General features: G+C 39.6%; 1 protein-coding gene across 3 annotated transcripts; it reads right to left on the bottom strand.

The window, feature by feature from the left end:
- Positions 1-1,695: 1,695 nt before the first annotated feature.
- ARGLU1 (arginine and glutamate rich 1) lies at positions 1,696-13,052 on the bottom strand. 3 transcript variants are annotated; one of them, XR_012584135.1, is made up of 4 exons: positions 11,034-13,052; positions 4,324-6,465; positions 3,812-3,895; positions 1,696-2,573 (listed from the first exon to the last, which is right to left on the bottom strand). XR_012584135.1 is itself a non-coding variant. In XM_074561777.1 (4 exons), exons 1-4 carry the CDS (start codon positions 11,387-11,389, stop codon positions 2,409-2,411), a joined length of 831 nt encoding a protein of 276 aa, XP_074417878.1. In that variant the 5' UTR covers positions 11,390-13,052; the 3' UTR covers positions 1,696-2,408. The 3 variants fall into 3 exon arrangements, 1 of the variants encoding a protein (XP_074417878.1); XR_012584137.1 differs by having other exon boundaries at positions 3,812-4,381; positions 6,240-6,465; XM_074561777.1 differs by having other exon boundaries at positions 6,240-6,465.
- Between the last annotated feature and the right edge of the window lie 264 nt (positions 13,053-13,316).

Genomic DNA, 13,316 nt, shown 5'->3' with positions numbered 1-13,316 from the left:
TATCATCCAATGTCAATTTACTCCCCTCCCAATCTGTGTGCACCTCTTTATTTTCCTAGAAATAAACAGTATCCCTGAAGTCCTACAGTAATTTTAAGAAGAAAACCCCAGAATAATGCAAATGTGCCGTACCAGGTCCACAGAAAACTATCTAACAAGTTCAGAATGCTTTAGGACAGTAAAGAGACAGTGGTTTCTACCAACTGAACTTCTGCCCCAACAACAACAAAAAGGAAATATGTAGCTGTTTTTCCTTCTTTGACAGCAGGGGGAAGGAAACACAGGTACGAAGGTACAGAACGGCAGAAAGGACAATCTAATTGTGATTGGACATTTTGTCCACACAGTAGTCCTAAAGGTGTGATTGAAAATAACCTCTCAAAGACTAAGCCTATGCAACGTTAAGCGTAAAGAACAAACGCCGCTATTTAGCAGCAAATTAGTGACGGAGAACAAAATGTTTGATACCACAGCTGCACATATGAGAACTTAGCTTCTTGCTCTTGGAAGAGGAGAGGAAACAAAAATGCATAGGTCTGTTTTGAGTATTGACTTTTAATAGCTTGTTTCTCATAAGGGAACAGGGGATGTTTTCTGTTTTAGAAATACAGGTATCAGTTGAGCTTTAAATACAACCTGCTCCTGCCAACAGGTCATATACATGATTTATTTGGCTTCAGCTTTTGTTTTTATGCATTAAGCAACCTTCAACCTTCTTTTGTAATACAATATATAGACAAATTTAAGTACAGTAATTTACTTAGGTAGGTATTTTACTGTCTTCACATTTTTCTTGACATACTGGACAAAGCGATACACAGAAGTCTGCCCACAAGCCCAGGTTTCATACAAAGCACGTTGAATACTGCTTTCAGTGGCAGACTCAACTTGCTCCCACATTTAATTTGCCAAATCTACAGAAATAGATCCTTTGGGAATATCAGTAATTATTTCCAACTTTGTCCAGTGACATTCAAATGCTCAGGCAACTACTGGCAACTTTCTTTTTACGGTTACTACAGATGTTGCATACCGACAGGAACAAGAAAGTTTTAGAACTGGACAAGCTACAGTAATCCAGGTTTTGGCAGGAGAATTATATACAAAAAGGGGACTTTATATATAGTTTTCAATCTGTAGTTTCATTTTTTCAAAATAAAACCTGTATATATAAATGGATAACATTCATGATCTGTATAACAGTTGCTTTCTGGTTAAAACAATATATTTAGACAGAATCTCACTTTCTGTTTTTCACTTCGAGTATGCTAGCCGGTCCAGTCCTTTGGGGAAAAAAACTTCCATTTTTAAATCCTTTAGTATCCATCAGATTCATTATATGGTAATGACTTTAACTGATACAATATAGTATATTATGAGGTGAACTGAAAGGGATTAGATATCGAGGTATTGGTTTGGGCGCAGTAAGCCAAACAGCTGTTTAAACATGATACTACAGCTGAAATAAGTCTCTGTCAGAATAAAAACCAACATTCATGAAAACAGCAGCAGCCATCAAAAACATTCACAACTGCAGGGATTTTTTTACCATGTGTAATTTTGCATATGAGAAGCCACAATAGTTAAAAGCAAAATTAAGGAAAAAAATACCACTATAGTCTTGAATTTAGTAATGTGAATTGTCACTCTTATAGCTGTTTATAGAAGTGTACTAAAAAAATTTACTTAAACATATGAATTTAAGACTTTCACTTTATTCAGCAAATTGGTTTATTTACACAATGGGGAACGCTGGTTGAATGCTGTCAATGTAATAAAAACAAATCTAACAGAGACAATACTGAACTCTCTCTATGTATTCATAGCAGAAGTGACAAACTATTTCCTTACCTGTATCAGGAACATCAAGAGCAACAATGGGACAGTATCATAGGACACTGATTTAACAATAAACCACAGAGGTCCAGTAATACTATGGCAATTTACTCATGTATTTACTGACTTTTTAAAAAAAAAAATAAAAATTAAAAGTCAGCAATACCCAGTATAAAGTTCTGTCAATTATCAGAGTCAAACTCTGATGCGTAGGTCAGTAAAACCTTATCAGATCATCCACAATTCATAAACTGACCTGATCTGCTTCAGGCCACTAATACAGAAACAAAATTGATGAGAACAGATTACCCTCTAAAAGGCAACAATGATCTGATAAGGGTTTAACGTAATGGAAGTTTAAAAAAAATTAAGAATTGCAGAGCACAGCCCCTATTAGAACAAGCTAACTTTCCAGACTTTCAAAAAAGACAAAAAAAAAAAAAAATTGAGAGGAAAAAAAAAAAAACCACTTCAACATGAAGCTACCATACAAAGTTTTTTTGTTTGTTTTCCTTTTTTTGTTGTTTTTTTGTTTGTTTCTTTTTTTTCTTTTAAGAGTTCAGAGTTGCAATTTAATCCTGGCTCTTTAGTGAGAAGGACAGTTTTGGCCTAGACTTCCCTTTGCCCAGGATAATTTTTTGCTCTTCCTTTTGCTGACGTTGTCTCTCTTGTTCTAGTTTCATCCTCTCCTCATGAATCTTTCTTTGTTCTTCAACAATTTTCAATTGTTCTTCAGCCTATATATGAAAATGGTAGAATTTAGGCCAGCATATTTTGTAGTCATAAAAGCAATTTACAAGTCCCTATTAACTTCCAAACAGGTCTAATCCTGCATAGGTATGTAAGCAGTTCTACCTGAGCTAGACACCATAGTTGGTTTCAGTGAAACTATTTATAAAACGGTTATTTGAGCTAAGTTTAGAAGAAAGACTGAACATTTTCTACAGCTAGTGTATCAAAGTCTTGAGTGCAATGTTTTTCAGCATTGCTTTGCAAACAACATGTTACGTTTTAATTAAGGAAGTCAGTGTATATATAAATTCCCCTGACACGTGTCAGATGAAGGCACAATTTAATGAAGTAACAGACCTTCACAGGTCCTCCCCACTCCAAAACCCATCTAAAAACCTCTCCTAATTCAAAACCATCTTTACTTGATTTCTAACAAATCAATCCTTACACTGTCTTATGGTTCTTACAGCTCCTCCAATGGTGTCTTCCTAAAGGTGTTCATTATGTCAGTTAATACCTTAAATTTTCTATTTGTCCTGTTTCCAGCATAAGAGGTTGGGAAAGGAGTAAAAGAGAAAGAGCTCTACAGCAGATGTAGTTCAAGCAAACATTTTTAAGAAGCATCATCTTTACCTGAAAAAGGTGTAATTACTTGGATAATTGAAACCAATAGATTTCAATCAGGATTCAGAAGAAGCTTAGTTTAGCTTATCATCAATTGATTAGAATCAGCTAAATCATACTGAATATTCTTATGAGGCAGGCACCTGCTTAAGTAGGCTTGGAGACCAACATAAACTAGACTTTCATAACTGAGACATCTTAAGTGTATGCTGAAAGTCCCTTTCAGCACTTCTACATCACCATGATACGAGCCTCAAATCCAGTTTGTACTTGTCCTGCTCAACAAAACAGAATTAGTCACTTCTGTTCTAGAAGCTGAACATGTTTGCAAACTTACTTCAACCTTCCCTGTGAGATGCTGTTAAAAACATACTTTTCAATTTCTGAAAGCAGCTATCTTTCTCTAAATTAACTGCACCTGAACAATTTTTTCAGACTAGTGTTACTGCTAAGGATCTGGTCTCTCATGCTTGAGGAAAGGAGAGCAACGCTACTGACATAAACGTCAACAGACAAGATAAATTCTAGAAAGAGTCGATTTGTTTATTTTAATTGTGTTGCAAATCAGGCAGAGAGACCTGTACTCCTCTACAGAACTGTTAACTACATCTTCACATACCAGTTTAGCCTGTGCTTCTGCAATTTTTCGATTATTCTCTTCCAGTATTCGCTCTAGTTCCTCACGCTTTGCACGCTCTTCTTCCTAAAGGGGAGGACAGGGCAAGATGTTAGTAAAGTAAAATACTCATTTATGCATGTTCACTAATCTTTCTCAGAATTCTTTTGTGAACTGACTTAAAGTGGCAGCTTTACAGCCACCAATTTTGTCTCACAACGGTAAATTGCGCAGCCACTAAATCTGATTTCTAGTACTCAATCTAAGTCATCCCGCCCAGTCCAAACAGCAACCGACTAAACCCTCCCTAATCATAGAATCCTGACAATTTATTACTAGAATTTTAATATCACACAAATCAACAAGGACAACTACAAAAACTGGATAGTATTTACCAAATTAAAAAGTAATATAGAAAATATAAATAAAGTGAATAGTTTGTCTCACCAATTAAGTATACCTACGTATTTCTTTACCTATACTCCTTTAATCAGCATTAAAAGTTGAATATTTACTGTCTTGTCCAGTGTCCTGCAGAGTGTGCTCCTCGGCTGCCATACACGCCAGCTTCCTCTTTAAAATGATTTGTACTGTTAGCTTGGCAATACCTGCATCAGCAGCTCAACCATTTATAAAGAAACAACATACAAGGAAGGCTGAGCTGAGGAATGCAGATGTTTATGATAAGAAGGAACAAAAATATGTAAATCATTCCTAAGGCAAACAATTAATAAGAAAAATACATTTACTGTTAGTGAAAAATACAAATGGTAATCCATACTTCATGGAGCTATGGGCTTCTTTCATGGGGAGAATGGACTTAACATTCAATATTTTGACAATTTTAAGACAGCTGAAACTGTCATTTGCAGTCTGAACTTGGAATTCAGGAGTCCAGGGAAGGCAAGATCAGGAAATAAAGCCTTGTAATTGTTGTTTTCTTGGTGAATTTTATGGAACTCTGTTATGCAACTCATAAATATGAAGACTGCGTGAAAGTTTTTGAGGTGTTTCAGTTCACGTAATATAGATCCGAATTATTTTAGTATTTGGAAGATTTAAAGTTAGCCAGAGGTTTGTGTCTGTGTAAGAAAAAAAAGTTAATACGAACAAAGCAAGCATACGAAGAGAAAACTTCTTACTATGACTAGTAACCAGCTACTAGCTAGCACACTTCACTCCAGGCATGGAAGTTTATTCTGCATTATAAAGAACCAATGGGACTTCTTCACATCACATTGACAACGGCAAAAGTACTTTTGTTAAAAAAAAAAGTCATCCATCTGATCAAATGAAGACGTCTGTACATGAAGCATTTGCTGACTATAGACATCTAAATTCAACTTCAATTCTTACATAGTCAAGGTTTGAATTTGCAAAACGAGTGTAATTTAATATGCTTAATATTTGTTGGAACTCAGTGTTCTGTTTTTTTTTTTCTTTTAATTTAAAGATATTATGTGACAGACAAGTCACATTTAGTATGAAGGGGAAAGCTTCATTGCTACTGTCTTTCCTTTTGTAAGCCAATCAAAATATTAATTTGAAATAAACTGTGTAGGAGGTACAGAGTGAAAAAGACATTTGAGACTTATGACTATTCAGCACAAATTTCCTTTATGGTTTAAAGTTTGTCTTGAAATTTCTGGATCCTGGAATGATTGGTGCAGGCAGGCATCAAAGCCTGTAGTAGCAAATTACTGTCTCACAGAAAGACATTTTCAGCTTCTGCTCCAGCTGCTGATTAAAAAAAAAAACAAAACCAAAAACCCAAGTCACATGTTCAGCTTGACTTCAGACAAGGGCAACCTGCTCTTTTATAACTTCTAGGGAAAAAAAAGTAGTTGTTAGTAGTTATTAAAAATGGATATAATGATTTGGACATAGATCCTTCATGAAGACGTGGATGGGCTTATGCTCGAAGTCCCAGAATTAGTCCAATGTATGCTCAAGGAAAATGTTCATTTTAAATGAAGAGTAAGAAACCTATTTGTTAAAGACAGGTACTGCAGCTCACTGCTGGACCCTGCTTTTTGCCTGACTGAAGGCAAAAGCCTCTTACAGTCTAGGTAAATAAAATGAAACAAATGAAGGATACATAATTACAGATTTTCAATACCCTTCCCCAAAAATGAAAGGACCGCTGATAAATCCTGCAGCCATGGCAAAAGTTTCAAACAATTCTGAAATATGTAGGTCAGTTCCATTAAAAATCAAGTATCCTTGTTCAGGTTTTAGGAGAATAACTGTTTAAGTATCAGTGAGCTCCTCTGAATAGGCTAGAAATTAAGTTTCGCAGCAATGCAAGTTTATATGAGAAGGGAATTAGATTTGCTGTATTCCATCTCTTTCTGAACCGAACAGGAGGCACAAACCAACACTGAAAGTTTTGCCATGGACTGTCTCTACTTTCCAAACGACCGAGCGTTACCTCTCTGGCTTTTTGTGCTGCAAGTTCAGCTTGTCGCTGTCGCTCGAGTTCTTCGAGCAACTGTTTTTCCATGATGCGCTTAGCCTCCTCCACCCTGCGGAGAACCTCTCGCTCAATCTCATCCTTCCTTTTCTCCAACTCTTCTTCTACACGTTTAGCCACAAGCTCTTCCACTCTTCGAGCAGTTTCTTCCTCTATGAGTTTCTCTTCAATTTCTTGTTGACGACTACAAAATGCAAACAGCAGGATTACTTTTTAATCAATAAAAAATGGTTGCACTGAAACAGTCTTTCAAAAACACAGCATCAGCCACACTACTGAATCACTTTTATAAAGTTTTATACCTTACAGACACAGATTATATATTTAAAGAATGTTTTGCCCTACATCTAAGGAAAGTGAATATTCAGGCAATCAGTGTTCCTACCACAGGGAACCCATTCAGACCATGCCATATTTAGCATCTCTCCATATCTCAAGACACTAAGCTTAAGAAAACAGCTTATCATACTACTTCCCGAACATTTTTAGGGGGGCGAAAGAAAAGAAAAAAAGTAAAAGACCCCACCCAACTTTGGCCATCCTTCAGGAATCTAAATGGTCTCCATTTTAAGCCACATCTTGTAAAATCCTCTCTTAAATCCACCACCTCAGATTACTAATCTTTAATAACTAAAATAGAAGACAGAAGCAATTAAATTTGCATTTTAAATATTTTAAACGAGAATTCCAAGTGTTGTATCTGTAATCTAGTTATTCAATCATTTACCTCATCAAATTTCAAGTACCTCACCTCTTCTTAGGTTACTTATTGCAGCACTCTTTTTCTACAGTAATTATCAATAAAAATACCAATACCAAGCACTAAATAAGTCCTTGCAACCTTTACAGTTTTCCATGTTCTTAATTTTGGAAGTATTTTCAAATGTCTTTTTGTCTTTATTTTGTTTAGCAGTAACAGCATTATCACTCAGCCTGATCGCTGTTCTAAGTTTTCATTAAAAAGGACACAAAAAGATTAGATCAATTTGCAAGTTTATTACAAAAGGAAGAAAAAAATTCTTCTGGGTAGTAATCACTAGTACAATATGGCAATTAGATATCGGAAGGCCAACAAAAATGAATACTGTATAGCTATGTTTCATATAATATTGCTTATTTAGAATCATTATGGGCTTTGAGGAGAAAGTTGTTATTTTAGCCTTGAAATTGTACTTCACAGAATACTTAAAATGAAAGTTCAATCTTATAAACTTAACTTCTGGTCTGTCAGCACCAGAAACCCATGATTTAGAACAACTACTACTGTTGTAATATCCTAATATCATGTAATTTTCATAATGTTTGCATTTTCTTATTTATCTTGAGAGATAAATGTTATTTATATTGAGAGATATAAAAACAACCTTTAAAAAAGGGAAAAAAGTGTTACAGGTTTACAAACTTTTAGTCTTCCTAGTGTACAATTTGCAAACATGCAACAGGATATAATAAAGATTACTAATCTAGATAAACATGTGAAACACAGAGGTGAAAGGCTCCCAAATTCTCCCTGTTCATATATCTTCTTTTCAAAAGTGTGCCAAAACAAATGGGTAGTCCGTCTCCTTCAGTAAAAAGTTTTGGTACCCCCAACTTAAACATTCAGCCCCAGAAGACAAATTTTATTCTTATGTTCCTCAAAAGATAGCAAACTTATCCAGTGGCACATTAAGCCAGCATTCACTTTTCCTAAAGCAACACAAAATACCTTGAGGTAACTTCTGTCAGAAAAACACAAAAACAAGACTACCATCATCCAGAAAAACGCATCAACCCCATTCTGGTAGCGTGCCTCTGCCAAGCCACTACTACCTACAATCCTTTTTGGATGAAAGGTAGAAGAGGGGTCAAAAGTTTAAAAACAAATTTTTGAACACCCTTTATATACTAAATAACCTTTTAATTTTAAAAGTTTTTCATCCCTTTTATGAGTATCTATTTAGGAGCAAGTACTCTCACCTTCCTGTACTGATACAGCTTAGCATACATAAGTGGCTGTCCTACAGGAGTAATTTTTCAGAAAGCTCAAATTCGCATGTTTTATTCAACTATTTTAGCTTTACGTTTAACACGACGGAAATCTAGAATAAAAGTTAGATAACTGAATAAAGATAGTACATAGTTACAAAAAAACCCAAACCCTGACACTCATGTCTGAAATTTTCAAATATCCTCAGCAACTGACAGGTACTCCAATTAAACACTGTGCCTGCACACGTTTAATTCTTCTCACCCCAACAAATTCCATTCAAATGTAATTAAACCAAACAAATATATCTTTTCACATTCATAGGCAATGACAGTATTACAAAGATATAATAACTGTTCAATGTAAGCAACCACATTTCTTGAAACACTAGAAATAGAAAGTGAAATAGAATAAAGTAAAACATTTATTCTCAAAGTTCATTTGTAAGACTACCTTGTGCCTATGGATAAAGATCACATACTTCCAAAGAACAGCTCTGAGTTTATCAAGAAAAAATCAAATTCTAAACAGATGAATAAATCTCAATTTATTCTGATTTAGTCTATAGTTTATACCAACTACTCCTTGGTTGGTTGGTTGGTTGTTTTTTGGTTTTTTTTTTTTAAATTGCATGAACTTACAGTATTTTATAAAAAAGTATAAGCTTATCATCCTGACCTACTGAGCCATGACTTCAGAGAAACAGGTAAGTCATTAATGTAAAAATATTTTTAGTACGCTCCATTTACTTCTTAAAGATTAATTTTAGAAAATCTGCAGAAAACAAACTGCTTACGTTTCAGCAGATTTCTGGCGAAAAAAATGTCACATTTGCAAGGCCTTTATAGAAAAATAGCATTATAGAAAGAAGCAGAAGTTAGGCCACATATTAAGATTTGAATAGACACAAGAAGAAAAAGTCACTTTCAATCTAGTTAATTCAGTCAACAAGACTTTCTTTCCTTCACTAACGTAAGTATATACCAACATATATAACACAATTTACAGACGGTTTACTCCAACACCATAGCCTTCTAGTCTATTCAGTTTTACTGCTTTTTCTTTTTGAAATTTAAAGCGTATTCTAGAAGCACCAAAATTCTATACCAAATCTTTTCCAATATTGTTTCTCCCTCAAAAGTTTACTGTTCTGTTGCAAATCACTCAAATGCCATATTGCTTGTATACAGACTTCATCAGTGTTTTAAAATTTCAAAGCTAACTTATATTTCAACTCTATTTTCCACAGTAAGTTTTCTATACATGTTGCTACATCTAACATTTGAGCACTCCACAACAAAAAAGTGATCAACTATTTTAGAGGTATTATTTAAAGGTTAATTATAAACACTTCATTTTCCACAGGCACTTGAACAGATTCCCTCTTTCAACTTTTAAAGCCTAGACACAGACTAACCATAAAATTCTCCACTAGGACTAACACCACTTAAAATTTGAAGTTAAGTAATATTTATTTTCTTATTTGGGTAACATTCTCTCTCTTCAATCTTTAAATCCATTTACATAATATTTAAAACAATACATATGAACTAAAATAGCCCAGAATAGTAAGATAAACTATTCATTGTATTCTCAAATTGTTCAACGCATTTCAATCCTTCGTGCCAGATATGCACGGAATATTTTTATTAATTCAGGTACTGAATAAAACTATAAACTCAAAAAGCTTCAACATTTTCATGCGTGTTTGTGTTACTATACAAGTTTTCAATGACATTGCTGTCAAATTCTGAAGTTAGCAAAGGAGACTATTGAGAAACAAAAATGAAAGTGACGACTCAGGATGACGATTAAAATTTCGTTAGAACAATATCGCTGAAAAAAATTCAAAGCTCCCCCTGAGAATTAACAGAACCACTTGGCTTCACACATAGAACCAGGTGCTATTTCTGGATTCAGTGGTCCAATGAGCAAGGGTACCATTCAAGGATCAAGAATCACTATATCACAACTGTTAACACTGTTGTTATCTCTGCTGCATAAAGGTCTCTTTCCTCACTTAACAATATTGCCAAAACATCTTAATGCACATTCAACGTTCATTAAAATCGAATCATAGAATGGTTTGGGTTGGAAGGAACCTTAAAAGATCATGTAGTTCCAATCCCCATGCCAGGCAGGGATACCTCCCACTAGACCAGACTGCCGAAACAGAATTTATCTCTCTCTGTAGACCTCATAAATAACCACGTTCCCCACAACGAGAACTCAAAAACGTTTTAAATGAAACAAGTCACCGAATCTCGCTACCTCAATTTGGCAAGAAATAAAAAAAAAAAAAACACTCAAAATCCCAGTGTTAATATAATCGTTGCATAGTATTCCTTAAAACCCTAAATCGAGCAACTCCAGATGCCTCCGCTCGACGCATAATAAGCTCCAGGCACGGGAGGGGAGGGGCAGGCAGTGTGGCAGCGCAGCACAAAGCCTCCGGGCCGCGGAGGCCTCCTCTACAGAGGGAAGTTTCCGAGCAGCGCCGGAGAGCAACGGCGGGCGGGCGGCGAGCGGAGCCAGCGGGCGGGGAGGCAGCCCGGGCGGGCGGCTCCCAACGCACCTGAGGGAGCCGGGCGTTAAAAAAGGGAAGGATGGCGGGAAAAGAAACAGAAGCCAGGCCTCAGCGAGCGCCTCAACGCTTGTACCCCGGCGGCAGACGGCCCCCGCCGGGAGGAGGAAGGCAGCAGGGCACAGAGCACCTCCTTCCCTCCCCCCTCCCCTCAGCATCCCCCCCCCCCCCCCGCCCCCAGCCCAGCCCTGGGGCTCACATTTTCCGCTGCCGCTCGAACTCCGCTTTTTTCTCCTCCTCCTCCCGCTTCTGCTTCTCGTCCAGGCTGCTGCGCTTGCTCACCGTGCGCCCGAAGATGTCGATGCGGTCGGGCGGGGAGGAGGCGCGATCGCGCTCCCGCTCCCGGTCGCGGCGGGAGGAGGGGGCCGTGTTGGAGCGGGAGCGGGACCGGGACTCCCGGCGACGGTTCCGCTTGCTCTCCCGGGACTTGGAGCGCTTCCGCGCCCGCTCCTTCTCCCGGGAGCGGGACCGCGATCGGCTCCGGTTCTTCTTGTTGTGCTTGGAGCTCTTGGTGTGTTTGGAGCGGGACGAGCTCCGGCTGCGGGACCGGCCCATCCCGGCAAAGGAGAGGAGAGGCCGCGCCGGCGACCGCCCGACCACCCCCCGCCCCCTTCGCTAGCGGCGCCCGAGAGAGGTGCGAGGAGGCTCTGCACGCATCGGCGCCGCCCGGGCGGGCCCCTCGTCCTCTCCCTTTCCCCTGCTTTGCGCTGCGAGGAGAAGGAGCAGGCCGCGAAAGCGGGAGCGAATCCGGACGCAGGCAAGATGGCGGCCCCAGCAGAGCGGTGACTCTCCTCTTCCGCCCCACAATGCACTGCGCCGCGGTAGAGCCGTTTGCTCCCCCCCACCCCCCTTTTCGGCGTCGCTCCGCAGGTGCACGAAAGCACTCGGTAACTTTCGGCAACCAATGGCAAGCGGCGCCCGAGGAGGGAACCCCGGCAGGCAGCGCTCCTGCCCCGCGCATGCGCGCAGTGGTCGCCGCTGCTGCTGGAGCAGTTTTGGGGAGGTTATTTGGCGCTGGAGGGGGCTGAGGGCGCTGGGGTTGGATGTTTCGCGGCGGGGGGAAGGGGTAACCGGTGTGCCGGGGGTTGCCCCGGTCCCCGGCGACGCCGGCAGTGGCCTTATATTAGTCGCGCTGGTGGCCTGTTTGCCGTTGGTGCGGTGGGGCCGGTCACGCCTCGGCCCGGCCGCGGTAAGGGCAGCAGCTGGAGCCCCCCCCGCCCCCCCCGGTGTATGTGGGTGTGTGGAGGGGGGCTTTCGGCATGTGGAGGTATATCTAGCCTGGGAGGCTACCTTGGAAGGCGCGTAGGGGCCGCGCCGGGCCAGGCCGGTGGGTGTAGAGCCGCCCGTGGGTGTTTCCCCGCTCTCCCCGGGTTTGCGGCGCAAGGGCCGCCCGCAGGAGCCCGGTGGGTGCCTCTCGGCCCCTTTGCCGGCGGTGCGCGGTCCGCGGGGCTGCAGCCTGCGTGGGCGACCCCGCGTCCAGTGGCGCGGTGCTGCAGAGAGGAGGAATTACCATGTTTTTCTTTAATTGGAAGTCTTTTTTTTTTAAGCTTTGATTTTATTTTTTTAATTGGTTTTTGTTTGTTTTGACGTAGAGGACAGAGGGAGTCTGTCACTGCACGTTAAGGAAGTTATGAAAAAAAAAAACTAAAGCCCCCAATAAATTGTGAAAATCAGTTTTTCTGAGTCTTCTGTTGAACCACATAGTCACTGGGATCAGTATCTTTGTCTAACCTTTAACATGGCATAGTGGCTGTATTTAGGGTGGGTTTGCGCGTTTTTGTCCTTTGTTAACAACAGGTATGTAGGCAAAGGACACAGGTTCTGATCAAGTGGAGAGTATGAATTAGTGGTTAAGTAGGCATCTCTGTATGAGGTTTGTATCCCAGTTCTGCCATGTAATTGGTTTTTTTCTGCCATAACAAAGTTTGCTACTGATGTTATTCTTGATTTCGGGTGAACTGGTGCAAGCTAGTTAAGCCTGCTCTTTGCTTCCAGTGGAAATTAGCTCCTTGATATCTTTCACAGTTTGTGTTTGCTTTTTTTTTTAATAGGTCTACATTTTTAGTAAGTTTAAGTACGTTTTGCAAAACATTGCTTTAGTCACTGGACAAAATCCAATCTCATCTCGAGGCCTTTTCATCTAATTATTTTTTTCTGACTGACTTGTCTTATTTTTCTTGAAGGATGACTTTCTTATTTTGAAATTCAGACTCTAATTTGTACAAAAAAATAAATAAAATTGAAGCATCTTTCTGACAGACCACTTTGCGAGTAGCAGCGGAGTAATGGACACTGTGAAACCTGCATGGCAGGAATTCCAAAGTTACAGACCCTGGGCACACTTGTTTGTCTCTAGCCCTGGGGAAGTTCATGGAACAGGTAAGCTAAGGAAGTTGACAATCAGACCTTTTAGGTCTGGACAGGGTAGGTGAGTTTCTAGCTAGCATAATTTCAAGAGCAACTTGGCTACAATCGAGTACTG

The sequence above is a fragment of the Larus michahellis genome, chromosome 1, assembly GCF_964199755.1.
Source record: "Larus michahellis chromosome 1, bLarMic1.1, whole genome shotgun sequence".
Lineage (NCBI taxonomy): Eukaryota > Metazoa > Chordata > Aves > Charadriiformes > Laridae > Larus > Larus michahellis.
This window is presented reverse-complemented; position numbering and strand designations above follow the sequence as displayed.